This window comes from Hyperoodon ampullatus (genome assembly GCF_949752795.1).
Source record: "Hyperoodon ampullatus genome assembly, chromosome: 9".
Taxonomy (NCBI): Eukaryota; Metazoa; Chordata; class Mammalia; order Artiodactyla; family Ziphiidae; genus Hyperoodon; species Hyperoodon ampullatus.
The window spans coordinates 54,365,971-54,393,906 of NC_136922.1; the positions used below are offsets into that span (position 1 = coordinate 54,365,971).

Sequence of the window (27,936 nt, forward strand, 5' to 3'; positions counted from 1 at the left end):
ACCACACTGGACAGACAGTAGTTCTAAAGGACAGTTTCAAGATATGGACAGAAACCCCATAAGCTCTAGATGAGCAAAAACACTACCACACAAATGGAAAGTCGTTACCTGTTTTTAAAATATGTGCACAGGTTATTCTAAATTGCTTTCTCCAAACTAACCACAGGGGCGAAAAGACATGGGTACTAAATTATTGACAACACATAACATCTGGCCTGTACTGTTTAACTGGATGAGAAAGAATCCTTCAGGCAAATGCCACAGGATGGATGGGACTGGAGGAAGCACCTACTCTAAGTAGGAAAATCCATTTGTTTGCAGCACTTTCATTTTGTTTCTCAATTAGTCCCACAGCCAAGGGCTACCCTAATACACTCTTAGCATTCATTTGCTACTTAAAAGTCACACAATTCAAGTAAATGTAATTCAATCGTCATTTAAATGCAAGGAACTTTCAGTGTTCCTTTCAGAAGGCCAACAATCCAGCAGGTCCCTTCCAGCGGCTACTTTAGCCGTGGGGAAGGGGGCTGTCTAGGTCACCCACAGTTCTGCCACTTCACCAGCCCTGGAACCCTGGGCTGGTTGCTTAACTTCTCTAAACCTTAGTTTCCCCGTCTGTAAAAGTAGAAATACTAATGCCAATTATGGGGAAGACTAAATAATGTGCACAAAGAAAACTCATTTAAGGGTTTGTCATTTATTTTTTCAAGTCTCATCATCAATAAATGACTGGTGAGACTTCCCTGGCAGTCCAGTGGTTAAAACTCCATGCTTCCAATGCAGGGGGCCTGGGTTTGATCCCTTGTCGGGGAACTAGGATCCCGCATGCCACGCAGCAAGGCCAAAGGATTAAAAAAAAAAAAAAAAAGTTTGAAAAAAATTTTTTCAAAAATGATTGGTGGGCTTCCCTGGTGGCGCAGTGGTTGAGAGTCCGCTTGCCGATGCAGGGGACGCGGGTTCGTGCCCCGGTCCAGGAAGATCCCACATGCCGTGGAACGGCTGGGCCCGTCAGCCACGGCCGCTGAGCCTGCGTGTCCGGAGCCTGTGCTCCGCAACGGGAGAGGCCACAACAGTGAGAGGCCCGCGTACCGCAAAAAAAAAAAAAAAAAAAAATGATTGGTGAATTCCAAAAAAGAGAGGGAGAAAGAAAAAAGAAATGTTATGTCTTAATTATGGAAATAAATTCACCAAAAAGACCAAAAATATGTTCTCTGTTTATTCTTTCACCCCTTCAAGCAACATTTATTCAGCACGTACTAGGTGCAAAGCACTAAGCTGAACAAACGAGTATAGAGAGAGGAAGAAATGATCTCTGCCCCCAGGAACCGAACGCCCCCGTTAAGGAAATAAAAGATGATTTTAAGGACGCGAATATCTGCTCAGACAACAGGTCCCAAGATCTTGATATGAAGCGCCTTTGAGGGGATAACATACTGATGGGGAAAAAAACAAAAACAAAAAACAATTCCTCAACACATGGGCACAGGACACACAGATAGGGACAAGGGGCCTACGCCTGCCAAGACAATGAAAAGGTTCCAGGAAAAATGTTGGTAACCAAGAAAGAGAACCAAATAGACATCATCAGGAGAACTTACAGGGGAGGCATCGACCCAGAAGTGAGAAAGCACGGGATGATTTTCCTCCCTCTGTATAAGAGGTAATCATCGTAGATCTTTCTGGCAACTTCTGTCGACAGGTGCACACTGTAGATGTGATGTATGTGAGCGCTGTTTCCTACTAAAACATTAGTTAAGAATGCTCACAAATGGACTTCCCTGGTGGTGCAGTGGTTAAGAATCCGCCTGCCAATGCAGGGGACACAGGTTCGAGCCCTGGTCCGGGAAGATCCCACATGCCACAGAGCAACTAAGCCCGGGCACCACAACTACTGAGCCTGCGCTCTAGAGCCCACAAGCCACAACTACTGGAGCCCGTGTGCCACAACTACTGAGCCCGCATGCCTAGAGCCCATGCAACAAGAGAAGCCACCACAACGAGAAGCCCGTGTACCGCAAGGAAGAGCAGCCCCCGCTCACTGCAACTAGAGAAAGCCCTCACGCAGCAACAAAGACCCAACTCAGCCAAAAATAAATTAATTAATTAAAAAATAATAATGCTCACAAATGCAGAGCCCCTGACTGTCTCCTAAAATCCCATCCACCCATGGAGCTGACAAACCCCATCAGTGGACATTCCCTTTCTGCCAGATCCAGTCAACACAGGGTCATGGCAAGGCCACTGAGATGGGGGAGAAGGGGAGCAGTGGCAGGAGGAAGACTGAGCTTGGACTTCATAGTTTCCCCATCTTTAAAATGAGGAGGTTCCTAAAATTTGATCACTGGTGTTCCACGATAAAGTCAGCCATCATGTGACCTACAGACGTGTGAAGGCTCACATGGAGAGAAGCATGACACAAATGTCACTGAGCATGAGGGACGCTGGCCCGCTATGTGCCAAGTCTGTTATAGGATTTACAAGCGTTATCTGATTAATCATAATACCATTGCCAGGTACATGATCCTTGATGTACAGATAAGGAAAAGGAGGTGCACAAAGATTGTCTGGAGGGTGGGAGTGGGGAACCCCAGCTGGACTACAGGAGAAGTGAGATCCCAAAGCTCCTGTTCTTGTGTTTTCCCACTCTCCACCCAGCTTCAGAGAGAGCTCAGGGTGGAGATGTGCAGCTACACAGCCCTGGAGGGCACACAGAGTAACAACCAGGACAGCCAGCACCAACCACTTGAAAATAAAAGGAATCTCGGGGAAAAAAAAAAAAAATACCCAACGCATCAACCATTGAATCAAAAGTTCCTGACACTCATCCCCAAACTGGTGATGTTCACTGATCCCCAAAATGGTGGTAGAGGTCCCACTAAAAGTTCATAAACATTTTTCAGGTTTCTAAAAATACCCTGTGCTAACGGCAACGTCTTGCAGGACACACTTGTGGCTTTCATCACAGAAACATTTAACATACAGACTTTTAAGACCAAAGGAATGTCAAGAAGATAACGAATAGAAAGGCATCTCTCTATCTTTCAAAAATAAATGTAAGAATTCCTCAATACAACCTTCAAGTCATTAAATATAACTGGCAGTTCTCTAACACAGAAGGCTTAAAAACCTCACCAACAAAACTATGACATGTCTCTGAGGACGCTTTGATTATTAAATATCTAGAGAAGTAGAAATAATCACTATCTTATGCTCATTAAATTTTTTAATTTGAAAAAACACTCATCTGAGACCTAATAAAAATGATAGCCTTCATTTAGAAAGTTACAAGCATCAAGAGGAAAAAAAATGATAAAATCATTCCGTGTAATACTGGAAAGGAAGAGCTAAAAAAAATCATTTGCAGATGACATGATTATATACCAAGAAAACCCAAAGGAAACCTCTGAAAAATAGTGGAGCTAATACAGTTGAGTAAAATAACAAAATGCAAAATAAACATGTCAAAATCTACAGGAGCAAAGCAGAAACAAGAGAAATTCATTCTCATCCTTAGTTAGCAATTATTTTCTAAAAGATGTCTCAAAATAGCATTATTGAATAAAGAAAGCAGGTCATAAAAATTTTTTAAACTACAATACTTTACGAAGAAATCTTTAGCTTTTAAAAAAGGCTTAAACGATAGTAAGAATATCCTATATTCCGGAATGAAAAAAAAAAACTGTAAACTTATGAAAAGGATATATATATTTTTTTGTGTGTGTGGTACGCGGGCCTCTCACTGCCGTGGCCTCTCCCGTTGCGGAGCACAGGCCCCGGACGTGCAGGCTCAGCGGCCATGGCTCACGGGCCCAGCCGCTCCGCGGCATGTGGGATCCTCCCAGACCGGGGCACGAACCCGCTTCCCCTGCATCAGCAGGCGGACTCTCAACCACTGCGCCACCAGGGAAGCCCAAGGATATTTTTTAATAGCATTGAAAGAAAACTTTTTACTAAATGTACAACTTAAGTTTTTAAACTTCCATTTTTTATATCATCGGTATTTTTTTAACTTTTTCATTAATGACCAGGTGTTATTTTACAATGTAAAAATATATAACAGTGTTAGAATTAATAACAATAAAAATACCAAAAGTTTTCAAATGCAATCTTTGAGTTTTGAGGCTGTATTTTAATCGAATTTCCAGTTTTCTTAAACCCCTAAATATGTGTCAATTGAGTTATTAGAAATCAGTTTAACAAGACTGAGCAGCAGGCACAAAGAAACAGGGAAGAACTAAGTTTCATTTCTTTCCCTTCCTCTAGTCTCAAGATAAATGTAATTTGAAGTTTAAAAAAAAAAAGACAGGTGTTAAAACAAGGAGCAGCACATCATACTAGTCACTGGCCTCAGAGGTGAAATGCCCAATGGAAGTGGAAACCAGTTAGAGGCTCTCACATGTGAGTTAAATGGTCCCCAAGCAAACAGCAGGAAGGGCTGGCAAATACATTCATTTTAAAAGTAAATATTAACTTAATGAGCTTGCTGACCGGAAAACTGATACTGCTCTCTTGAGATTTTCACTTCCCTGCTCCTTCTCATCAAAAAAGAAAAAAATACTAAGAAGGCACACATTCTCCTATTTCTGAGCCCACTGACAAGTCCAGGGAAGAATCTAAAAATCACTCTTTATGTCTGTGTCCGCAAAACTTCCCAACTCGACTGGCTGTAAAAGCAGAAAGACAAAGTAAATCAAACAATATACATGCCACAACTAGTCCATGAAACGCAGTAGGGAGCATAAGGAAGTTCGGGTCTTTTTTTAGGGGCCATAATTCTGCTGTCCCATTGCAGAACCAGGGCCAGTCATTATAAAGCATCTGCCTTGCTTGCCTGCCTGCCTCTTTGCCCTTCTTCTACCCTTACCTGCACCAGTCACGCACCAGAAAAGAATCAGGTCTGTCACAGTGGAAGGATGGCACAGGCAGCCACAAAGGTCACTACATTGACTGGACCCAGTGCATGGATTGTGAAAAAAGCTCAGGGCAAAAAAAGCCCAGTGGCTGGCAGCTAGACCATTTGCTTCAGAGAAGATGGAGATGACTGTCCCCACCAAGATCAAGCAGTTTCAGGAGAAAAAGGAAGAAAAAAAAAAAAAGAAAACACAATGATATTGGAAGCATAAGGAAGAGGAGAAAGAAAGAAATGGTCTGTTTCTTTTCTCAGCACCCACCCTACCAATAAAAAGGAATAAGAAGCATTCAATGTCTCTCTCCATGCCCACCTACAAGCTTATTTTTTTTTTCTTACTAAGATGTAACTATTGAAAAGATCTGCCTGTTTCCTCTGTATTTTTAGCCTTCACAAGCATTTCACTTGTCACAATATGAAATAAAAATGAAGCTAGAGTCGCTTCACAGGTACGAGCTAATAATCCAAGCGTATACATAGCCAGGCCTTGAAGTAAAGAAATGAATTTCTCATCTGACACTTTCTGTTCAATATTAACTTTTTACTTTAAGGAAGGCAATGTACACCCATTGAAAGAGGTCCTGACATTATGTTCTGAACATGCCACTTAAAACACATACCAGCATCACTCTCATAACGCCTCCCAGCTCCAACCAACCTGCAGGCAGGCTGGTTGGTGATCCAGGGTACCTCATCCAACAGTTAACCTTCCATAACCTTCACTATGGGCAGTGCCCTAATGTCTAACTGGAAATTTGTATTAAACGACCAAGGATCAAGCTTGTATCTCAAAACAATTCCATCCAATCCCCATCCATATACAGATAAAAATGGCAATACAAGCACAGTTTTAACATAAGCATGAAACTGAAATCTAAAATGTAAAGAGTAATTGAGAGAAGAGACCTCCTTGATCTCACACTAACCAACCACGTTCTCTTTGGGAACTTATTTAATCTGCCTGTATGGACCTCAGTTTCCTCTCTGTAAAATGAGTATAACTTGGCTCAAAAATGACATAGCTCCACTGAAGGAATCTTTTAGGTTCACTCACTCTTGTGCCTTATTAGGAAAACCGTTCATCTGTTAGAATTATTACCAAACATCAGTTGCATCTTTGTAAGAACTCTGGGTCCTTTCTCCATCTACCCGCCATACACCACACCGTACCACCCGTGTATTGTTTCTCCCTTCTCCTGGGAAGCAGCCTTGTAAAATGCCAAGCACACACTGGAGTCAGAGTGACTAGGCTGGAATCGAGGATTAATCGTCTTTCTAGCTGAGGGGCTTTGAGCAAGTCACAACTTCAATGAACCTCAATTTCCATATTATCCTTCTGTTGTTTTTCCTTTTTTCAGATGTTTCCCCCATGCAGAGGAAACATATTCTTTACAAAGCTGAGATCATACTTAACGGTTGCTTTCACTTAACATTGTAATTTTTATTTTTTGCTTTTTAATATTTTATAAATTTTCTGTAATGTGCATACTTACTTTTCTTAATAGCAAATATTTAAATTATTCAGTGAAAAATATGTAATTGTGATAGGAAGGGAAAATTCTGAACCAGAAAAAAAGTCCAGGGTGATGTCAATATGCTGTGTTGCCTGAAAAAAAAAATTCAAATGGAGAGAAATGTGTGTGTGTGTGTGCACATGTGTGTGTGTATATAATAACATAAGTGAAAGAAAAGGAACGCTGTAGATACTAAAAGTGAATCACCCAAAATTGTGGTCATCCAATTAATGTCATTCACATGGGTTTTAAGATTTTTATTTTCTAATAACTGTAGAGAAAGTAATGTAAAGGCAGACTTGTGTATCTTGCAAAGTACATATTTATTTATTTTTTCCTTTTATGACCAAAGCACCTTTTTGTTGTACATGTAACACACCATTTAGATAAAGTAATGCAAACCTCTGGGGGAAAGTTCTGAGCTAAATTAGGGCACCTGGGGACAGGCCATATGTTACCAAGCCTTCTGCACACCTGAACCCCAATATCTAATGACCCAAGGATGCTCATTTATAAAATTAAATAGTCTGCCTTTTAGGAGAAGAGAATCAAGCACTGCAGAACATTCTCCACCATATTCATTTGAAGACAATATAAGAAGAGCTATAGAGCTGAAGAAGATTTAAAATAAATGAGCAACTATAACACAAAAGATGCTGTAATTCATGCCCTGAATGACTATTACTAACATACAATTTTATCTCATCAATCTTACCTCTTCTTTAACTATAATGTTTTTAATTAATGCAATTTCCATTAAAATTGAAAAATAATCATGTTACTCTTATTCATTTTTATCTGTTGTAGAATATTATCTACCTAGCCCCTTCTTTGTTAAACATTTCTTTATCACTGTCTTTTTCTTTTAGCTAAAATACCTAAAAATTAAATGTAATATTAAGAAATATACAATTGTAGGGCTTCCCTGGTGGCGCAGTGTTTGAGAATCTGCCTGCTAATGCAGGGGACACGGGTTCGAGCCCTGGTCTGGGAGGATCCCACATGCCGCGGAGCAACTAGGCCCGTGAGCCACAACTACTGAGCCTGCGCGTCTGGAGCCTGTGCTCTGCAACAAGAGAGGCCGCGATAGTGAGAGGGCCGCGATAGTGCGAGGCCCGCGCACCGCGATGAAGAGTGGCCCCTGCTTGCCACAACTAGAGAAAGTCCTCGCACGGAAACGAAGACCCAACACAGCAAAAATAAATTAATTAATTAATAAACTCCTACCCCCAATATCTTCTTAAAAAAAAAAAAAAAAAGAAATATACAATTGTAGAACTAGGACTATATTTTCGGAACCAAAAATCAGGATGTGTGATCTGAAATCAAGAGCTGTTCAAAAAAATTCAGACTGCATGTGATTGTACCAATATCCATCTTCAACTCACTTCTAATAGTTAGTAATAGATATGTTAGAAGAGTGGTTCTCAATCATTTTTATCATCAAACCCACTTGCAGGATATGCCACACTGTCAAAAAATAACCTGTGCTAAGCTAACTGCAGCAGCAATATTCTTAAGGTGTGTGATTTGGGGTAGAGGAAAGAAACCTGCACCAAAGTCTTCATTCAGGGAGCATTTAGAAAACTTCCACCCTCCACGCTATCACTGTTTTATAGAGCGGGTGCAATTCCCTGTTTTGAAAATAGTTTAAAATACAACAAATAATGCTCTGAGGTAACTAAGTTATGGTCATAGCCCAGCCTTAAGGCAAGGAACAGACTAGAGGAACATACTTCATTTTGTTTCCACCAAGACATATGTCATGGGTGATCATTTCATACTTGGTACATCACCATGGGCAAACTCTGGAATATGCCAAATTCCTGGTACTCTAACTGCAACTCAGCCCCCTTCTTTCCCACTCAAGAAAATATATCAAAACACAATTGAGAGACGGACATCAATCTGCTCTATATTTTTTTAAAGGAAATGATTTGCATACTTCAATATTTCAGCTGATGGAACACAGAGTTGTAACAATGTGTTTGACGCAGGCTAGGCTACACTGAATATGAAGATACGTTCTAGACATCACACTTTATAGACATCTCACATGAGGGTATCCATAGATTGAGAAAACACAATCAACAGATTGAAAAACACATGGAATTGATGACTCCAAGAGCCTCCCACGTTCTCGGTCCAATTCCAAGTCCCTTTCAATACTTAAAAGTCTGATTTTCCAGGCTGGAAAAAACTATCAGTGGAAAGTCAAATAAGTACTCTACCTGATACAATTTAGGCTGAGTATACAATTACATGTTGAAGCAGTTTTTTCTACTTTAACTATATGGCCATGAAAGCCTTAAAGTTTTTCCCCACACATTCATTAGCATGCATATAAGATTTAATATCATGGAATTTAGAATTTAGAGTAGCTATTTAAAAGACACAAGAAAAAACTATTAACCTCATTATTAAAAATTAAGCATATAATGTTGCAGTGCAAGACAGTGAAACACTGCAGTAAAGAGTACTGTCATACTTTGAGATCATAAAAAATACATATTTTTAAGAAAATTCCCAGGCTCACATGCTGGGAAGGAAGGAAGGAAGAAAGGAAGGGAGGGAGGGAGGGAGGGACAGAGGGAGGGAGGGAGGGAGGAAGGAGGGGGGAAGGGAAGAGGAGAGAAAGGGAGGGAGGGAAGAGGAGATAGAGAGGGGCAGAGAGAGGAGAAGAGGAGGAGAGAGGGAATGAAAGGGAGAGAGGAAGGAAGGAGGGAGGAAAAGAAAGAAGGGAGGAAGGCAGAAAAAAGTAAAAGAGAAAATAAAATTTAGAAACTAAATAAAGAATTGAAGAATAAGCAGAACCAACTTTATATATTGAAAATAAGATAGACTCAGAAGGAAAAAGTGAGTATTCCTTCAATTACTGTCTTTCCATGGGAAGAGCTCCTTCAGGAAGCCTGACATTGATGCATTCTGGAGAAATCAAGCTTGCAAAATTAAGAGCATTTTGCTGGTTCCAATTTTTGGTAACTGTGCCTTTTGTAAATTTTATGACACAGAGAATAGGAAGAGTTAAGTGTGTTTTGGACTATAAAAAAATATTTAATAGGGCTTCCCTGGTGGCACAGTGGTTGAGAGTCCGCCTGCCGATGCAGGGGACACGGGTTCGTGCCCCGGTCCGGGAAGATCCCACATGCCGCGGAGCGGCTGGGCCCGTGAGCCATGGCCGCTGAGCCTGCGTGTCCGGAGCCTGTGCTCCGCGACGGGAGAGGCCACAACAATGAGAGGCCCGCGTACCGCAAAAAAAAAAAAAAAAAAAAAAAAAAAAAAATTAATAAATGTATCCCTCAGAGAAGAATCATTTAGAAAGGAATGTCTGTCACAATGCCCTAAAGGTCATCACACTCCAGATCGAGTGGAGACCACGATTCCAGTCCTCAGAGAACTCTCACCCCTCGACTTAGCTGATTTCAATTGTCATTATGGCTCCATGAAAAATGGGCCATCTCAAACACAACCAAGCAATTTAAGGATTTGAGGATTATGAATCAGTGGCTCAATTTCAGTCAGAAGGAAAATGGGTATAATGTGCTGCCTATAGCTGGATTCATCTTGTACCTGTTGAAGAAAATCCTAAGTACTTCGGTTATATAGAGAGACTTCCTAATCCAAAGGTCGGCTTTCTGCAAATGAATTCAACCATGCAAATGAAAGCACTGCCTGGAAGGGAACACCAGCCACCTTACAGGAGAAACTTCCTACACTCTAATGGGCCTACTTGTCAGGATATGCACTGCCCACAAGAGAGACAGGACGCTACTCAATGCTTTCAACTTCTGTAACATTCTGTCTTTGGGGAATGAAGAATATAAATGTGACTAATTCTCCCAAATGTCATACATTTTGCATTTTGTGACATGCACCTCCTCTCTGAATCTTTACAGCACTACCCAGACATTCTAGCCACTGTCTGGGACTAGATATAATTATGGTAATTATGTCTACCATAATTAGGGAGAGGGTAAATGTGATCAAACATTTATAGAAAGGAAAAACTGAAGCACAGAAAGTTTTAAGAATCAGAAAATTTCAACTAAATTTCCAAAGAGAGAATTAAGGAGGAAGTGAGGTTCTTTCTCAGCCATCCAAAATGTTGAATTTTAAATATAATGACTTACCAGATTACTGGCATGATCAGAGAACAGTCTGTTAATTTCTAGACCTCTCTCATGCGATAGGTTCATATCATCCAGGGTTAGCAAACATGACCATCGTAAGAGTAAAATAGAATACAAAGTAATGTAAAATCTTACTATAAAGAGAAAGTGAGATTGAATCTGTGCCCAGGCCCAACACTGCAAGATGATAGGAGCTGGTCAACCTGCGAATGCCAGCGCGATGAAATCTTGTGAGACTGACTAGACTGAGATTCAGGTTCTGAGCATATCCAGAGACTAACATAAAATAGACATCAATACAGTTGTCCCTCAGTATCAGCATGGATGCTCAAGACCCTTATATAAAATGGCATAGTACTTGCACATAACCTACACACATTTTTCCGTATACTTTATATTTTTTATACATCTTTATTGGAGTATAATTGCTTCACAATGCTGTGCTAGTTTCTGTTTTACAACAAAGTGAATCAGCCATATGCATACATATATCCCCATATCCTCTCCCTCTTAAGCCTCCCACCCACCCTCCCTATCCCACCCCTCTGAGTCGTCACAAAGCACCGAGCTGATCTCCCTGTGCTACACTGCTGCTTCCCACTAGCTATCTATTTTACATTTGGCAGTGTATATATGTCAATGCTACTCTCACTAACCCCCCCAGCTTCCCCTTCCTTCCCTTTTAAATCATCTCTAGATTACTTATAATACCGAATACAATGTAAATGATATGTAAATAGTTGTAAATACAATGTAAATATTATGTAAATAGTTGTACATACAATGTAAATATTATGTAAATAGTTGTAAATACAATGGAAATGCTATATAAATAGTTGCCACCATGCAACAAATACAAGTTTTGCTTTTTGGAACTTTCTGGAATTTTTTTTTCCAAATATTTTCAATCTAAGGTTGGTTGAATCCATGGACACAAAAGCCACGGATAGGGAGGGCTGACTGAAAATACCTGATGTACAAATCTCTGATTAGGAAAGGATAATGACAAGTAAGATGTTTTGGGAAGGCTGGAGTGGAGGACTGAGAGATGGAACAGTAAGACCAATTAAGAGGCTATTGGGATAAAACAGGTAAAAGTCCTGAACTGAAGTGGTGGCAGCTGGAATGATGATAAAGGTGTTAAAGTAAGAGATTACTGTTTGATAAGGGTGGAAAGGTAGGCGAGAGATGGATGATGATGAAAGGCCTTGAAAGCCAAGCTAGGAATTTAGACTTGAACCTGCAGTTGACAGGGAGTTGTTTTTTTTGTTTTTTTTTTTTAATTTTTATTGGAGTATAATTGCTTTACAATGTTGTGTTAGTTTCTGCTGTACAGCAAAGTGAATCAGCTATACGTATACATATATCCCCTCTTTTTTGGATTTCCTTCCCATTTAGGTCACCACACAGTAGAGCATTGAGTAGAGTTCCCTGACAGGGAGCTTTTAAAGTATTACGCAGGAGAATAGCACGATTTGTATTTCAGATCCGTCGTTCTGTTGGAACAGGAGGCAAGCTGTAGGCAGGGACACCAGTTAGAACACTACCACAGTCCAGACAAGAGAGGCTGAATGTGCACTTCAGCAGTGGGAATGGGCATGACAGAGGGAACAAGAACTAAGCCAAAGCTTGGATGTGGGGCTTGGAGAAACATTTAGGATGGTGTCAGGTTTTTGCCTTGTGAAAGCCAATCACTGAGATAGGAAAGAGAAAAGGTGCATGTTTAGAGAATATAGGAATTAGTAATACAGATGACCCTTGAACAACTCAGTGGTTAGGGATGCCAACCCTCCGTGCAATCAAAAATTTGAGTATAACTTTACAGTCGGCCCTCTGTATACACAGTTATGCATCCACAGATTCAACCAACTGCATTTGTTGAAAAAAAATCCACGTATGAACCAACCTGCACAGTTCAAACCCACGTTGTTCAAGGGTCAACTGTATTTTTTATTTATTTATTTATTTATTTATTTATTTATTTATTTATTTATTTATTTATTTATTTATTTTTGGTTGCACAGGGTCTTTGTTGCTGCACACGGGCATTCTCTAGTTGTGGTGAGAAGGGGCTACTCTTCATTGCAGTGCGCAGGCTTCTCATTGCAGTGGCTTCTCTTGTTGCAGAGCATGGGCTCTAGGCACGCAGGCTTCAGCAGTTGTGGCACATGGGCTCAGTAGTTCTGGCTCGTGGGCTCTGGAGTGCAGGCTCAGTAGTTGTGCCCCACGGGCTTAGTTGCTCCCACGGCATGTGGGATCTTCCTGGACCAGTGCTCGAACCTGTGTCCCCTGCACTGGCAGGCAGATTGTTAACCACTGTGCCACCAGGGAAGTCCCAAGGGTCAACTGTTTTTTGTATGCACTGAAATCAAGGTGATTATAAGATACAGAGGCAGAAACATCTAATGGGCAGCTAGATATCTGGGTGTGGAGTTCAGAACAGAAAGCTGAGCCATCCACACTGCCGTGAGTATAATACCAGAGCAGCCAAAACCAAGGGACAGACAAACTACTCAAGGAGAGCATGAAAAAATTATCACAGAGCACAGGGGTTTCCATTACAATGGAAGAGACGGGGAAGACTTAACCATGCTCAGAGCCTCGGCTGAAATACCTGTAAACGGGAAGAGACAGGAAACGTAGATAAGAAAGGAAAGAATCAATTACACAAGCTTCTAGAGTGGAAAGGAGGGAAAGGAATCAAGAGGATAGGAGGAGGAACCAGCCCAGCAGAGGAAAAAAGACACACCCTCCTCTCAGGGAAAAAAAAGAAGTATGATTAGAGCAAATAAGGTATATATGTAGGCAAGGGGCTGATGTGTAATACTATTGTGTTCTAAGAAGGTGAAGGCTGTTATCAGTTGAATTGTATCTACCAAAAATTCCTATGTTTAAGTCTTAAGTTACCCCAGTACCTCTGAATGTGATCTTATTTGGAAACAGGATCACTGCAGATACAATTAGTTAAATTAAGATGAGGTCATACTGGAGTAGGGTAAGCCCCTAATTCAGTATGATTGATGTCCTTATAAAAAGGGGAAATTTGGATACACAGACACTTACTGAGTGAAGATGATGTGAAAACACATGGAGAAGATAGCCATCTACAAGCTAAGGGAAGAGGCCTGAAATAGATCCTTCCTTCATAGCCCTCAGAAGGAACCAAACCTGCCAACACTTTGATTTCAGACTTCTGGTCTACAGAATTGTGAGACAATAAATGTCTGTTGTTTAAGCCACCTAGTCTGTGGTATTTTTCTATGGCAACTCTAGCAAATTAACAGAGAGGAAAAGTCATCTAGTAAAGGAAGGAGGGGTGGAGGAGGGTGGCTAGAATGTTTGAGGGAAGTGGAAATGTTTCAGCAGGAAACAGCCCAGCCACACAGTGCAAGACTGTGCACAGTTGCCTCGGGTTCCAGCGAAGGCTGGAAATGATAAATTTATTTGCAGAGTGATTTCCTCAAGCAGCTTTTGGCAGCCACTGGGTAAAAAAGGAAAAGATGCCAGGTCAAAATCGAGAGCTGGCAGAGTAGATTACAAGCAAAGCACAAAGGGATAAGGCCACTGAGGATACTGTCAAGGAAGTGATATACCATGAGTGAACAGAAAAGGAAACAAAGGAGGGAGGATGAGTTGTGGGACGGAAGAATGGGACAGGGCAGGCAGAGGAGGAGTCCTCTGGAAACTGGAAGCCAGCAAAGAAGAGATAGAGGGAGTGTAACAGGAGCAAGAGGGCTAAGGAATGACTGTTACTGAGATTTAATATTTTAGATGAGGAAGTCAGGGAAGTCTGAAGCTGGAACACTGTACACAAGAAATACATCATTCACAAGACACTGAGGCCTCCAGTGATGAAGACAGTTAGGGTGAGAAAAGACTGCAACAGCTTCCACCACCCTCAAAAGATGGAAAAGAATGACCAGGAATATCCCCAAATCATATTTGTACCTAACCCCTAGACTCTGGTTCTCATAAAAATCACTGATGTATTTACCATCTTGGGCATTATTATCTTGGGTATATCTCTTTATACAAAATAACAAAGAGGGACATGGACTAGAAACAGAGCTCAATGTACATTGCCCCCGTCTATCTCCCAATCTGGGTTGGCTGAATCCGTGGATGTGGAACCGCAGATATAGAGGGACGACTGTAAAGTTCTGTGTGGATTTTTGACTGTGTGTGGGGTCAGTGCCCCTCACCTTCACATTGTTTAAGGGTCAACTTTATGCAGAGACTAAACAACATATTACTGAACAACCAATGGATCAATGAGAAAAGCAAAAGTGAAATAAAAAAACACCTTGAGACTAACAGAAAAGAAAATACAACATACCAAAACTTATGTGATGCAGAAAAGGCAGTTATAAAAGGGAAGGTGGGGAGGGGGAAGGGTAAGCTGGGATGAAGTGAGAGAGTGGCATGGACTTATATATACTACTAAATGTAAAATAGATAGCTAGTGGGAAGCAGCTGCATAGCACAGGGAGATCAACTCGGTGCTTTGTGACCACCTAGAGGGGTGGGATAGGGAGGGTGGGAGGGAGGGAGATGAAAGAGGGAAGAGATATGGGGATATATGTATATGTATAGCTGATTCACTTTGTTATAAAGCAGAAACTAACACACCATTGTAAAGCAATTATACTCCAATAAAGGTGTTAAAAAAAAAAAAGGCAAGGATGGCCCTTTTCATCACTCTTATTCAACACAGTACTGAAAGTCCTAACCAGAGCAATTAGGCAAGAAAAAGAAATAAAAAGCATTAATTGGAAAGGAAGTAAAGCTGTCACTACTTGCAGATGACATAATGCTAGATATGGAAAACTCTAAAGACTCCACCAAAAAACTGTTAGAAGTAATAAATGAATTCAGTAATGTTGCAGGATACAAAATCAATGTCCAGAAATCTGTTGTTTCTGTATACAAATAATGAACTATCATAAAGAGAAATTAAGAAAACAATCCCATTTACAATTGCATCAAAAATTAAAAATACTGAGGAATAAATTTAACCAAGGAGGTGAAAAGACCTGTACACTGATAACTATAAGACACTGATGAAAGGGCTTCCCTGGTGGTGCAGTGGTTGAGAGTCCGCCTGCCGATGCAGGGGACATGGGTTCATGCCCTGGTCTGGGAAGATCCCACATGCCGTGGAGCGGCTGAGCCCGTGAGCCATGGCTGCTGAGCCTGCAGGTCTGGAGCCTGTGCTCCGCAACGGAAGAGGCCACAACAGTGAGGGGCCCGCGTACCGCAAAAAAAAAAAAAAAAAAAAAAGACAGTGATGAAAGAAATAAATGGAAAGATATTCTATGCTCATGATTGGAAGAATTAATATTGCTAAAATGTCCATATCACCCAAAGCAATCAATGGACTCAAATTCCATTGGCATTTCTCATAGAAATAGTATGAACAATTCTAAAATTTTTATGGAACCACAAAAGGCCCTGAATAGCCAAAGTAATCTTGAGAAAGAAGAACAAAACTGGAGGTATCATGCCCCCTGATTTCAAACTATATTACAAACCTATAGCAATCAAAACAGTATGGCATAAAAAGAGACACATAGATCAATGGAACAGAACAGAGAGCCCAGAAATCAACCCACACATATATGGTCAATTAATATACATCAAAGGAGCCAAGAATATACAGTGAGGAAAGGACAGTCTCTTCAATAAATAGTGTTGGGAAAACTGGGCAACTACATGCAAAAGAATGAAACTGGACCTCGATCTTATACCATACACAAAAACTAACTCAAACTGATTAAAGACTTAATATAAGACCTGAAACCATAAAACTTCTAGATGAAAACATAGGCAGTAAGCTCCTTGACATTAGTCTTTACAGTAATTTTTGGATTTGACACCAAAAGGAATAAAAGCAAATATAAACAAGTGGGACTACATCAAACTAAATAGCTTCTGCACAGCAAAGGAAAACATCAACAAGGCAATTGGATTGTTGAATTTGCCAGCAAAGGAAACCATCAAGGCAACTGGATTGTTGAAAGGAATGAAAAGGCAATCCACTGAATGAGAGAAAATATTCGCAAATCGTGTATACAAAAGGGATCAATATCCAAAATATATGAAGATCTTATACAACTTAATGGCAAAAATCAGTCCTATTAAAAAATGTGCAGAGAATCTGAATAAACACTTTTCTAAAGATGACCAACAGATATAATGTAGAGCATTGTGACTATAGTTAATAATACTGTTCTGCATATTTGAAAGCTGCTAAGAGAGTAGATCTTAAAAGTGCTCATCACAAGAAAAAAATTCTGTAACTATGTATAGTGACAGACATGAACTAGACGTATTGTGGTGATCATTTTGCAGTATATACAAATATCGAATCATTACTGAAACTAATATAATGTATTATACTTTAATAAAGAAAGAAGGAAGGTAAGAAGCGTGAGAGAGAGGGAAGGAGGGAAGGAAAAGGAAAAATAAATAAATAGTTTTTTCAAACGGGTCCATAATTCTTTTTCTCCTCTGTTCAAAGTCAAACATTTACATATACCTAGAGAAATCCTCTACATGAGTCAGGAAATAGCAACTACACTCCCTCTCCAGGCACTCTGGAGAAAGCCACTCCTTGAGATAAGGAGCCCTCCAGCTCATAAATACTGAGTAAGGAGTTGCCACACCTCCATGCATATCTAAGAAGCTGACCCAGCCTCCAGATTCCAAGACTCAAATCTTAACTGCATTCCAATGAACTGTAAGGTCCTCCAACTCTGACAGGAAAAGTGGAAGATCAAGAAACGAATTCAAGAAAACATCTACCATTATAATCTGAAGATGATCACAGAAGAACTCAGTGACTTCCTGTTGATATAATCACAGATCTAGTACTCATTTCTGATCTTGGTAAAATCGTAATTTTATGTTGATCGTTTTGTATGCTGCATTTAAAGACAGAAAGCAACTTGAAGATCATAGTTTTACTGATTGGTTTTACAAATGAGAAAACTGAGTCTTGGGTAAAGTAAATGACCTGCACAAATAGCTAGGAAGTGGCAAATGAGAATCCACATGGGCTGACCCTGGGATGAACACTCTCTCTTCATTTGCAACAGATATTCACTCATATTCAATAGATATTTATTGAATATTAACCGTGTGCAAGACATGGAGGGACTACAAAGCAGAACGCAGGCAGTCATTCTCTCAAGGAATCTAAAAAATGGTGTGTTTTAGACAATATTTTTACAGTTTTAATATGCAAATCATCACATAAAGTCTTACATGGAATTTTAGGGGAATATCTGAAAGGAATTCTCCTCACAGACCTAATACTTAATTTTGAACTTAATCTTTCCATCCTCCTTGCAGCCCTTCAACTACAGAAGGCAGATGTCACTGTAAGAGCATCAATAATGATGGCAATGACAAACACAAGGACAATGACAAGAACAAATATAAGACATTTACTATGTGCCAGTGACTATTCTGGTACCTTTATACACTTAGCTTATCTAATCCTCTCAGTAACCTCAGAAGGGAGGTACTATTACACCTCTATTTTATAAAAGGCCTGGGGAAAGGAAGTCGATTGCCCTTGAGAGGGTGGTTGAGTTGGGGTTTACACTCAAGCATGTCTTTACTAAGACTGTCTCCCAGGCTCCTGGCCCTGGGTCTTCCCTGATTAACTGAAAATTACCTGTCCCCCCGCCCCCGGACCTCAGTGCCTTCACCTTTGAAATGCTGAAATCGGCCACATGATTTCCAGTGTCCCTTCCAGATGGAACATTCTGTGATTTACTGACTTAAGGTATCTAACCAATCTCTTTCCTTTAGCCGAGGAAGGAAAACACTTTATAAAAGCTAAGGATAGGGCTTCCCTGGTGGCGCAGTGGTTGAGAGTCCGCGTGCCGATGCAGGGGACACGGGTTCGTGCCCCGGTCCGGGAAGATCCCACATGCCGCGGAGCGGCTGGGCCCGTGAAGCCATGGCCGCTGAGCCTGCGCGTCCGGAGCCTGTGCTCCGCAACGGGAGAGGCCACAACAGTGAGAGGCCCGCGTACCCCCCCCCCACACACACACACACACAAAAGCGAAGGATAATTTTGCCCCAAATTACAAAACCCAGGCCTTCAGCTTTGCAGAAGTTTGGGGGTAAGGGAGGGCACGTAGTTACGGGTTTGACTCATACATTCTTTTTTTTTTTTTTTTTTTTTTAATGGTACACGGGCCTCTCACTGTTCCGGCCTCTCCCGTTGCGGAGCACAGGCTCCGGATGCGCAGGCTCAGCGGTCATGGCTTCACGGGCCCAGCCGCTCCGCGGCATGTGGGATCTTCCCGGACCGGGGCACGAACCCGTGTGTCCTGCATCGGCAGGCAGACTCTCAACCACTGCGCCACCAGGGAAGCCCTGACTCATACATTCTTAACTTCCATCTAGTAGGTTCCAGCCTCAGGTGTTTTTGAAAGCTGATGTCACAGCCACGTGGCAGAATAACATACAATCGTTAATGGTGGTGTTTAAACAAGACAAAAGGTTTTTTAAATTCCTAATAAATGATTAGGAGTCATCTGTAAAAACATGCAAAAATATATTATAGGTTAAAAGAAAAAAGTAGGATGTAATACATGGGCTATAGTTTGGGGGGGGGGGTGTTTTTGTTTGTTCTTTACAGGAGGAAAGAGGCAAGAAGGACATTCAACAGTGGTTGTAATTGGATAATAGGATTTGGGAGTTTTTTTCTTTTCCTTATTTTTTTTTTAATGTAAACTTAAATTACCTACATAATTAAAGGGGAGTCTTTTCCTTATGAAGAGAGAAAAGGTGCCCAATATTCTCACATTGAGTTCTTCTGAGAAGAAAGAAAATACTCTCCTAAAAACATCTCAGTAACACTGCAGAAATTCCAGAAATACAGGTTTAGAGGGGAACATCATTATTACCCACTACAGATGGGAAAGAAAAGACTCCTTTATTGCTTCAGGTCTAGAATCACTAAGTTTCACAGGATGTTTCAGGAATGCTGGCAGGGGAAGTTGCTTTGGAGTCCAGGGACACACAGCTTTGTAGAGCTGGACCCAGGGGAAAAAAAGAACAGGTGCAGCAGACAAAGCAGCAGACCATGAGAGCCAAATGTCATGGGTCCCGTCCAGAAATCCCAGTCTGGAGCAGGTTCCCCCTCAGTGCTCTTGTCCTGCACCACAGCCAGCCACATGGCCAAGGGGACTTTCCATGAGCACAAATGTCCTTTCCTCTCTGAAGCACTGCAGCAGAGGGAGGACAGGTAGCATATTTCATGGAATCTGCAACTGTTAAAACAAATCAAACCACAACCAAACTAATCTATGCTTTCATCAGGCTGCAGGATAAGCACATTGTGTTGTAGATACATCTGTGTTCATACATAAACACTCAATATATATATACATATATATATATGTGTATATATATATGTGTGTGTGTATATATATATATATATATATATGTATATATATGGCCCAGTTTACAACACAGATCAGTCACTGTGGCTTTGGATGGTGACAATCAAACACTTCACTCTACAGCACTCTTGAGAACATTCTGTAAACACATTATTCCTCTGGTGATTCCCACTGATACTACCAAAAACTCAGGAAAGAGTACAATTGAAAAATCACATTCAGAATGTTATTAATTACACAGGAACCCTCTGCCTTTCTTGAACAGGCTTTTTTGCTACTTTGTGGCAAGTAGATAAAGACAGATCTGATATACAAAGAATAGGAAAACTGGAACAGGAAAAGTCAGCTCCTCCTTTGGGAGTCTGACAGACAATATGTGGCGTCAACATCGCATCATACCCTAGTTCAGAGGAGGGCTGCAAGGGAGCCGTGGAGCCCAACTTGCCAACAGCTCCAGACATGCCCTGAGTACACACATCACACTGGGCTTCACCAGCACTACCAACATCAGGAAAGCAACAAAACAAAGGCCTGCGGGTGCCTTTTGTTTATTAATTTCATAAGACACATTTCTGTTGATTGATACCAAAATTCAATTTGAACGGTTGTTTAAAACTGGAAAATAACATAATGTAACTAAATAAAGAGATGCCATGGCTTGTTTTTTGTTTTAAGGCATTTTTTTGTTTGTTTGTTTCTAAGTGCAAAGTTGGCACCTACTGACTTTACCTGGCCGTAATTAAATACTTCTAACATTAGATGAAGAAATTTAACCTACCTCATCAAAGGTGGTGTCGTCTTTCTTCAAAGCTATAAAAAAAAAAGGGGAAAGGAAACAGTTATTGTGAAACATCTCAGAGACTAAGTATCTAAGTTCTAAAAAACAGAAAAAAACCCCAAAGCAGTTTGGTGTTTTCATTTCAAAAAGTAAAATCATATCCCAACCTGAATAACAATGTTATGATACAAATGTGAAAACTGCAAATGAGAGAGAATTGCACAGCACGCATCTTTGTGAGACACTTTCATAAATATGTAAATGGAACTATCCTCCCAGCTGTGGAAAAGAAGTATGCATATCTTTCCTCTATTTCTTCTTTAGTAGGAAAATGTTTTAATGAAAGTATTAAAGAATCAAAAAGTAATCTTAAAAAAATTTCCCCTTAAACTTCTGGTGTTTGCTGCTCTATCATTATGCATGGTGGCTGGACCTCCCAAACCAGTTGTCAGGAAGACATCCACTCTGCACAGTGCCCAGAATGAGATTTTCATACTGCGAGAAGTTTAAGTTTGATGATGAAAGATCAAGTGTGTAAAATAAGCACTGCAGAAACGTAATTCAAACAGTTTCAACATGATAACTATTCTAACAAAGTATCACACCAAAGGAAACAATACATGTGGAATATTTTATAGGTACTAGCAAATACTTAAAATTTATTTTAAATATTCATGACTTCAGAATTGAAATTTTATTACTCTAAAGAGAAAGAGAAGTATTTCATATATATAGTTGGCAAACACCTAGTTCCTTAAACCCTACAATTATTTACAATGTTTCAGATTAAGGAGAATGCACAAAGGAGTGAATTTAGCTGAAAACACAAGTTGGAGAAATGTTTCAGAGGTACAGAATTGTGCAAAAGTGCTTACTGGTCTATACTGGGTAGTTCTATTCAGGGTAGAAGTGCTTGTGTAGCTCTTTCTTGGAAAGCTATGTTCTGACCAAAGCAATGGAAAACAAATTGTTTTGGCAGTTAGGCTCTGAGAGAAGTCCTGTGCCTAAACTGAAGCCATCGCATCAAAGCTTATATTATACTGTCTAGCAATCTTGCAAAGGTTGTTTTCTCTGTCATTCTATAAATTTGTCTTTTTAAAACATCAAGAAGTCTGTGGTTGTGGTGATGAGTTAAGGCAGAAAAGGGTAGGTCAAGGGAGATAAAATGTTTCTCAAAGTTTAATTCTTAGTCTTCCCCTTTTGCCTAAGAAACTGATCTTGTAATAGTTTTCTCTACTTCCTTTATTAGAGAACCATTTCTTCCGAATGGAAAATAAGGAGACAGATCTTTGTCCCAGTTTCAAATGGTTTATCTTGCATTCAATTACTCACCCATATTACATAATGTATTTGACTTAATTTATATTAAATCTAAAATAACCTACTTTGGGGAATTCCCTGGTGGTCCAGTGTTTAAGACTCCACGTTTTCACTGCCAAGGGCACAGGTTCAATCCCTGGTGGAGGAACTAAGATCCCACAAACTGCTTGGTGTGGCCAAATAAATAAATTAAATTAAATAACCTACTTGGATAGAAAGGTAGAAGATCCTAGGTGATTCTTAATGGTGACATTTTAAATTTACAATATAAAACTTCTAATCCAGAAGGCTTTCTTTAAATATCAGTCAACAATGTTACTAAACTATACGCCTCACTCTCTCAACCCAAGACGTGTCCTTTAATTAATATACTTGACTAGTGATTCCTTTATAAAATATTAGTGACCTACGTAAATATAGACAAGTTGTTCCATCTTAAAAAAACCCAATTTTTTGGAATAGGAAATGATTAGCTCATTGATTTCAAATACAAAGTGAATTATTGTACAGCCTCATACCTCACTCATTTAACAAAGATTAAGGTGAAACACATTATGTTGCTGCCATGCAAAGTGCAAAGCTACAGCAGCAAGCTTATCATTCACAGCACAGACATTTAAATATATCTTCTTTACTTGGGACATGATAAAAGTTCTAGAGATTTAGCCATGGGTTTTCCTAAGCAAAGCAACCAGTAAGAACTACAGTTGATAACTTCTCTCAGGGAATTGCAAACAAGGAACGAAGACCCTCAAGTTGAGAGATTAGGAGAGTAGAAACCAGAATGTCTTTAACACCCAGACTGGACTATTTCTCTCTTGCCACCTAAGTCCTGCCAATTCCTCCAACATTCTGGATAAAGGGGTGGGATCTGTAGGTAGAGAGAAAAGGAGGAAATAGAAGGGTCGTTGCAGGTGTATTTCCTAAGATATAAAGAGCAGGAAGCCAGATTATCTCCCCCGTACACTATTCTCAAGTCCAGGACACCAGAGGGGAGAATATTTTAAGACCAAGAAGTCTACCCTTTCATTGAACTCTTCATTGCTAGATTGACACCTTGCATAGTTTCTTTTAAATATTGTATCCTTTCCCTGAACAGCAGTCAGTGGTAACAAAAAAGACCAATTAAAGATGTCTTTGCCAAATATTTAACAGGTCATTGATGAATAAACTCTGACCTAGACAAGCACACAACATCTTATTGATTACATTCTCTGATTGTCATTAATTATTCATGTAAATACAAACCCACAATTGTCTTCAAGGATATCATGGAATAACAAGCATATTACATTTTTCTGGGTTAACAAAGGGGCATATATTAAGCCATCTAAGATAATCAGATATTCTATTCAGTCCTCTGCTCAGACATTGCTCCCTCCAGAAGTTTTTCCATGATCTCACCAAGACTAAAATGGTATCCCCTCCTATGTACTTCAACAGCAAATTATGCTAATCTTCATGGTAGAATTTGTCCATGCTCATTCACTGGCCTGTCTTCTCTTAAAGTCCTTGAGGACAGGGACCAGTAACAATGGTCATTGAATATGAATGCCAGCACAATATCTAGCACATAGGAGGTACTCGATAATTATTGGCAGAATTAATGAGTTGCACTTCAAAGGCAAAAGAATAGCATCTTACCCTTTGAGATACACTAAAGTTTTGGCATATGAAAACCATGTACTATTCTCTCTTATGAAAGAATCATAAATTCCATTTCACAGTTTTCAAATTAAAATCTTTTGAAACTACATTGGGAGAGGATACGGTACAATAGTTAAATTTTGCCTCTGAACCTTTAACCTTACATTTTTCTTTTTGACAGAATGGATTTATCAGGTGACAGCTGGACTCTAAAATTACACTCTTACAGAACAAGGTAACAAACCCCCAAATTCAGTGTAACCATAGCCTCTTCCTTTTATTCAGTTATCTCACAAACTGCATCTTTCAAAGAAATGGTATACGTAAGGTTCATCTCGTATATCGCAGAGTATAAACTTCCTTTCTCTAGAAGATCATCCAACTAAGTGTGAAGAAATGCATTCAAATGAATATGAAGAAATGTCAGTTCGACCTTAATCTTACACGAGATATTACAGAAAGCCTTTCTCCTTCTAGGCAATCATTCAAAAATAAAAAAGAAACAATGAAAGAAAAGAGGAAATGAATTTTAATATAAATTTTTTAAACAATTAAGTTCCCATTTGTCTTTGTTTATGCTAACCTAAATTTAAAAAAAAAAAGCGTGAGACAACTATAGTAATTCCTAATAAGTGAACACACTGACACTATTTAGCAGAAAACCATAAATACTCATTCCTGAAATCAATGGATGACTTTGAAATTCAATTACACCCATCTTATAAAAGAACCATAGCTGTGTTATAGTCACTCCCTGGCAGATGTAGTAAATTAGAGTGCTATGGCTTGAAAGCCAATGTGTTTTATTAGACCTTTTATAATATAGTAATCTCAGATCAGCTGTATTTGAGGTGGGCAGTGACAAAGTTGGCCTGATCTTTCATGTGTGAGTAAATTAAACATTAGCATTGTCGCTTTTGTATAGTTAGAATTTTTATTAATCTTTTATAATAATGGATTATTAATCCATAATTAATGAATATCATAGACTTTCAAAAATTGTCCTCATTTTCTATAGATGATCACTAATTTTTCATGGCTAAACGATGATACTGTATATTTTACCATAATACAAACTACACTTCTGAATCATACTAAAAAAGCAAAATAAAGTCAGTATGTTTATCTCAAAAGCCGGAGTAGATTGGTTAAAGGGAATGAATATACTGAGATGTTGGATTACTCAGCAGGAATAAACCACTCACTCTTTGATCGCCTCATGAAGTACCAACGAAGAAATGAGGAAGATAGGAGATAAACAGAGAAATCAGAAGGAATAATAACAGCCTCCAATATTGATCTTCACTATGTGACAGATATTGCACTAGATATTTTATGTATTTTATCTGATCTAATCTTCACAACAACCTTAAGAAAACTGACAGATAAGGACTGTAGGATCTAAGGAAATTCTGCTAGTTGTTGCCCAAGGCACACAGCAGGCAAGGAAAATGGGATTCGAACCCAGATCAGCCTAACTCCAAAACCCATCCTGTTTTCAGGTTAGCCACACTGTAAAGTCAGTGGTCACTTCTCTTACTTCTCTTGCTTTCCACCTAGAAGATCCATACGTCAGCATGTTGTAATCACCAGTAATGATAATAACACATTATGAACATCTATTGAGTCTTTATTCCATACAGCACAGGACATCATATGCATTATTTCACTAAATGCCAATAACAAAACTGACTTGAAAAACTGAAGCTCAGAAGGTGAGGGACCTGTCCAAGGTCACTCCACTAGAAGCGGCAACACCAGAAATCCTAGTCCATCTGACACACAGCCCACACCTTTAAATCTATGCACTACGTAATCCCACATTAAAGCCTCAATTCAACAGCCTCCAGCACCTTAAAAATCCTTAAATAATCAGATTGATTGCATGCTTTTTGATTTTACAAATAAAACTTCAAAAACTACAAAGATAACAAAGACTTACTTTCTGTAATGCTACTCTAATGAATGTCTTGAGCTTGTGATACAATCATAATCACTTAAAACCTCTTTATCTCCTTTTACAGTATTCCAGAATGAGATCTGCTATTCGAATCATGACCCTCCATCAATACAAGAAATAATCAGTTATGATCACTTCACTGTACTGTTTCTGAAAGGGAGGAAGTAAAATCTACTAGAACTTAGAAGACATTTTAACAAGAGCTGTAATCAAAAGGAGTTTCACATCACTAAATCTCTGTAAGCTAGAAAATCCAATTAACTATAATACCCCATTTGCCAGCATTGTAGTTAATCTAAATTTTACTGATTGTCGATCAAAACCTTGAAATTACCTAAACATAAGGAATTTTTATATTAATGTCCTTGGTTTCTTACTGAGATTCAATTGCAATGAATTATTTAACACAAAACTGGAAGAATTCCAACAGAGTCATTAGCATTAGTAAATATACAGTTAATGCCTTATACAACAGGGCTTAATGGACTCCAGAACCCGCCTCTGTGATAGTTTGGGTCAGGGGCTGAAACATCCTCCTTAATAAAGCACAGCGACTCAACACCTTGCTTTCTCACACTCTTCTTGGCTTCAAACTTCATTTGAATGCAGGGGCTCTTCATACACATCCCTAACTCCTAAGAGTAAAATTGCAAATATCCCATACACAAAATAAGTAAAAACAGGGCTAAATATTGGTTTCACACCATAACTTTACAGTCATCTTGGTTAAGATTATGTATACCAATATGGAATTTTCAGTTAAAAGACAACAAAGAAAAGTAGGCTAAACATTTTTTTGACTTGAGGAAAGTTTGCACATTTCACGATGCACTTATACAATGATTTTTAAACGAATGGATGGAAGGACAAGGACAATACTCATATGCACTCCAGGGTTTTATTTTAAGGAATTAAGCACCTTATGCTTAATTTCCATTAACACCTTCATTAACATGGATGACATGCTAAACAAGTGAAACAAAGGCTAGAGGCTCCTTAGGGACTCTGAGGGGTTATTTTGTACAATTTTCTTGCTGAAAGCAGTTACCTGGGTAAATGAAAGTTAAGACGTTAGAGAAGATAGCTACCGTCTTAAGGTTAAAAGGGGTTTTCATGGCCAACCCTAGAAATCTAACCACCCATTCCACGTGACACTGTTGTCACCCTGTTACAGTCCGTGACATGGATTTATTCTTAAATGTCCTAAACATTTCTCGGTCGGTTATCTGTCGGTCAATTGGTTGGCTGCGTTAAAGACAATAGCCTTGGTCTAGTAAATGGAAGAAGTTTGGGGGACTTATTCCTAAATGTTCAGACAAGTTCACGGCGCGAATTTCTCTGCAGCAACGGAAAGATTCAGAGGACTCGAGATTGAACGCCCAAATCTCGCTTTCGAGGACCCGAAGTACCGAACAAAAGGTCCCAAGGTATCTGTCCCACTTCTCTTTAGGTTGGATGTGTTAAACAATACCAAGGTACAAACTCAACATTTCACCAATTTACAAAGCTAAATTATTGACCAAACACCCAATACCAAAGCCTGCGTGCAAAAAAATTGGTGACCCAGGCGGCCGCGCCGCCTGTCCCCGGCGGGCGCGAAAGCAGGAGCGCTAGTGGCGAGGAGGGGGAACCCAAATTGTAGGCTTAAGATCATGCACAAATAAACCCTCAGGTCCTGAGGGAAAGAGGTGTCTCTCCTTTTTGTCGTCGCCCTCCCGCAGGTCCTGGGCACTGTTCCCTCCACCCTCCGCGCGCAGCGCCCCCCACGCCAGTCCCGGGTGGCCGCTGCACCGCCAGTGCCAGAAGCGCGGGGCCGAGGGCGCGGGCATGGGGGCGCCGGGCCGGGTGCCCGGGACAGCACGCCACTCACCAATGCGGCTGAAACTATCCGACAAAGTTCTCCGCAACTTCTTCATCTTGCCGATCTTCTCGGGCGGCTGCGGCTCAATGAGGTCGCACATCTGGGCGACACGGGGCTCGACCAACTTCCCCAAACTGGTCCAGAGCGAGCGCAGACAACGGCGAGGACGCGCGGCGCGGCGAAGGCGGCGCCTCCTCCTCCACCTCCTCCTCCTCCGGCCGCGAGGCGACGCGCAGGGCTGGGGAGGCGAGCGGCGAGAGGCAGGCTGCACTCTGGCCTGGGCCGCGGCTGGACGAGCGGGGGCGTTCTACGTGGTGCCGGGGGCGGCCGCGATAGCCGCCGCCGCGGTGGCCCCGCGCCGCGCCGCCGCCGCCGCCGCCGCCCGACTCATTTTC

General features: G+C 40.4%; 1 protein-coding gene across 2 annotated transcripts in view; it reads right to left on the reverse strand.

Moving 5' to 3' along the window:
- CDK14 (cyclin dependent kinase 14) overlaps positions 1-27,641 on the reverse strand; it is a gene marked incomplete at both ends in the record, with an annotated part of 523,336 nt that extends 495,695 nt beyond the window's left edge. For both annotated transcript variants that reach the window (XM_079710872.1, XM_079710871.1), the window contains 2 exons: positions 20,754-20,785; positions 27,551-27,641. In XM_079710872.1, coding sequence (XP_079566998.1) covers positions 20,754-20,785; positions 27,551-27,641 — 123 coding nt within the window. The remainder of the gene's footprint in view (positions 1-20,753; positions 20,786-27,550) is intronic.
- Positions 27,642-27,936: the final 295 nt, after the last annotated feature.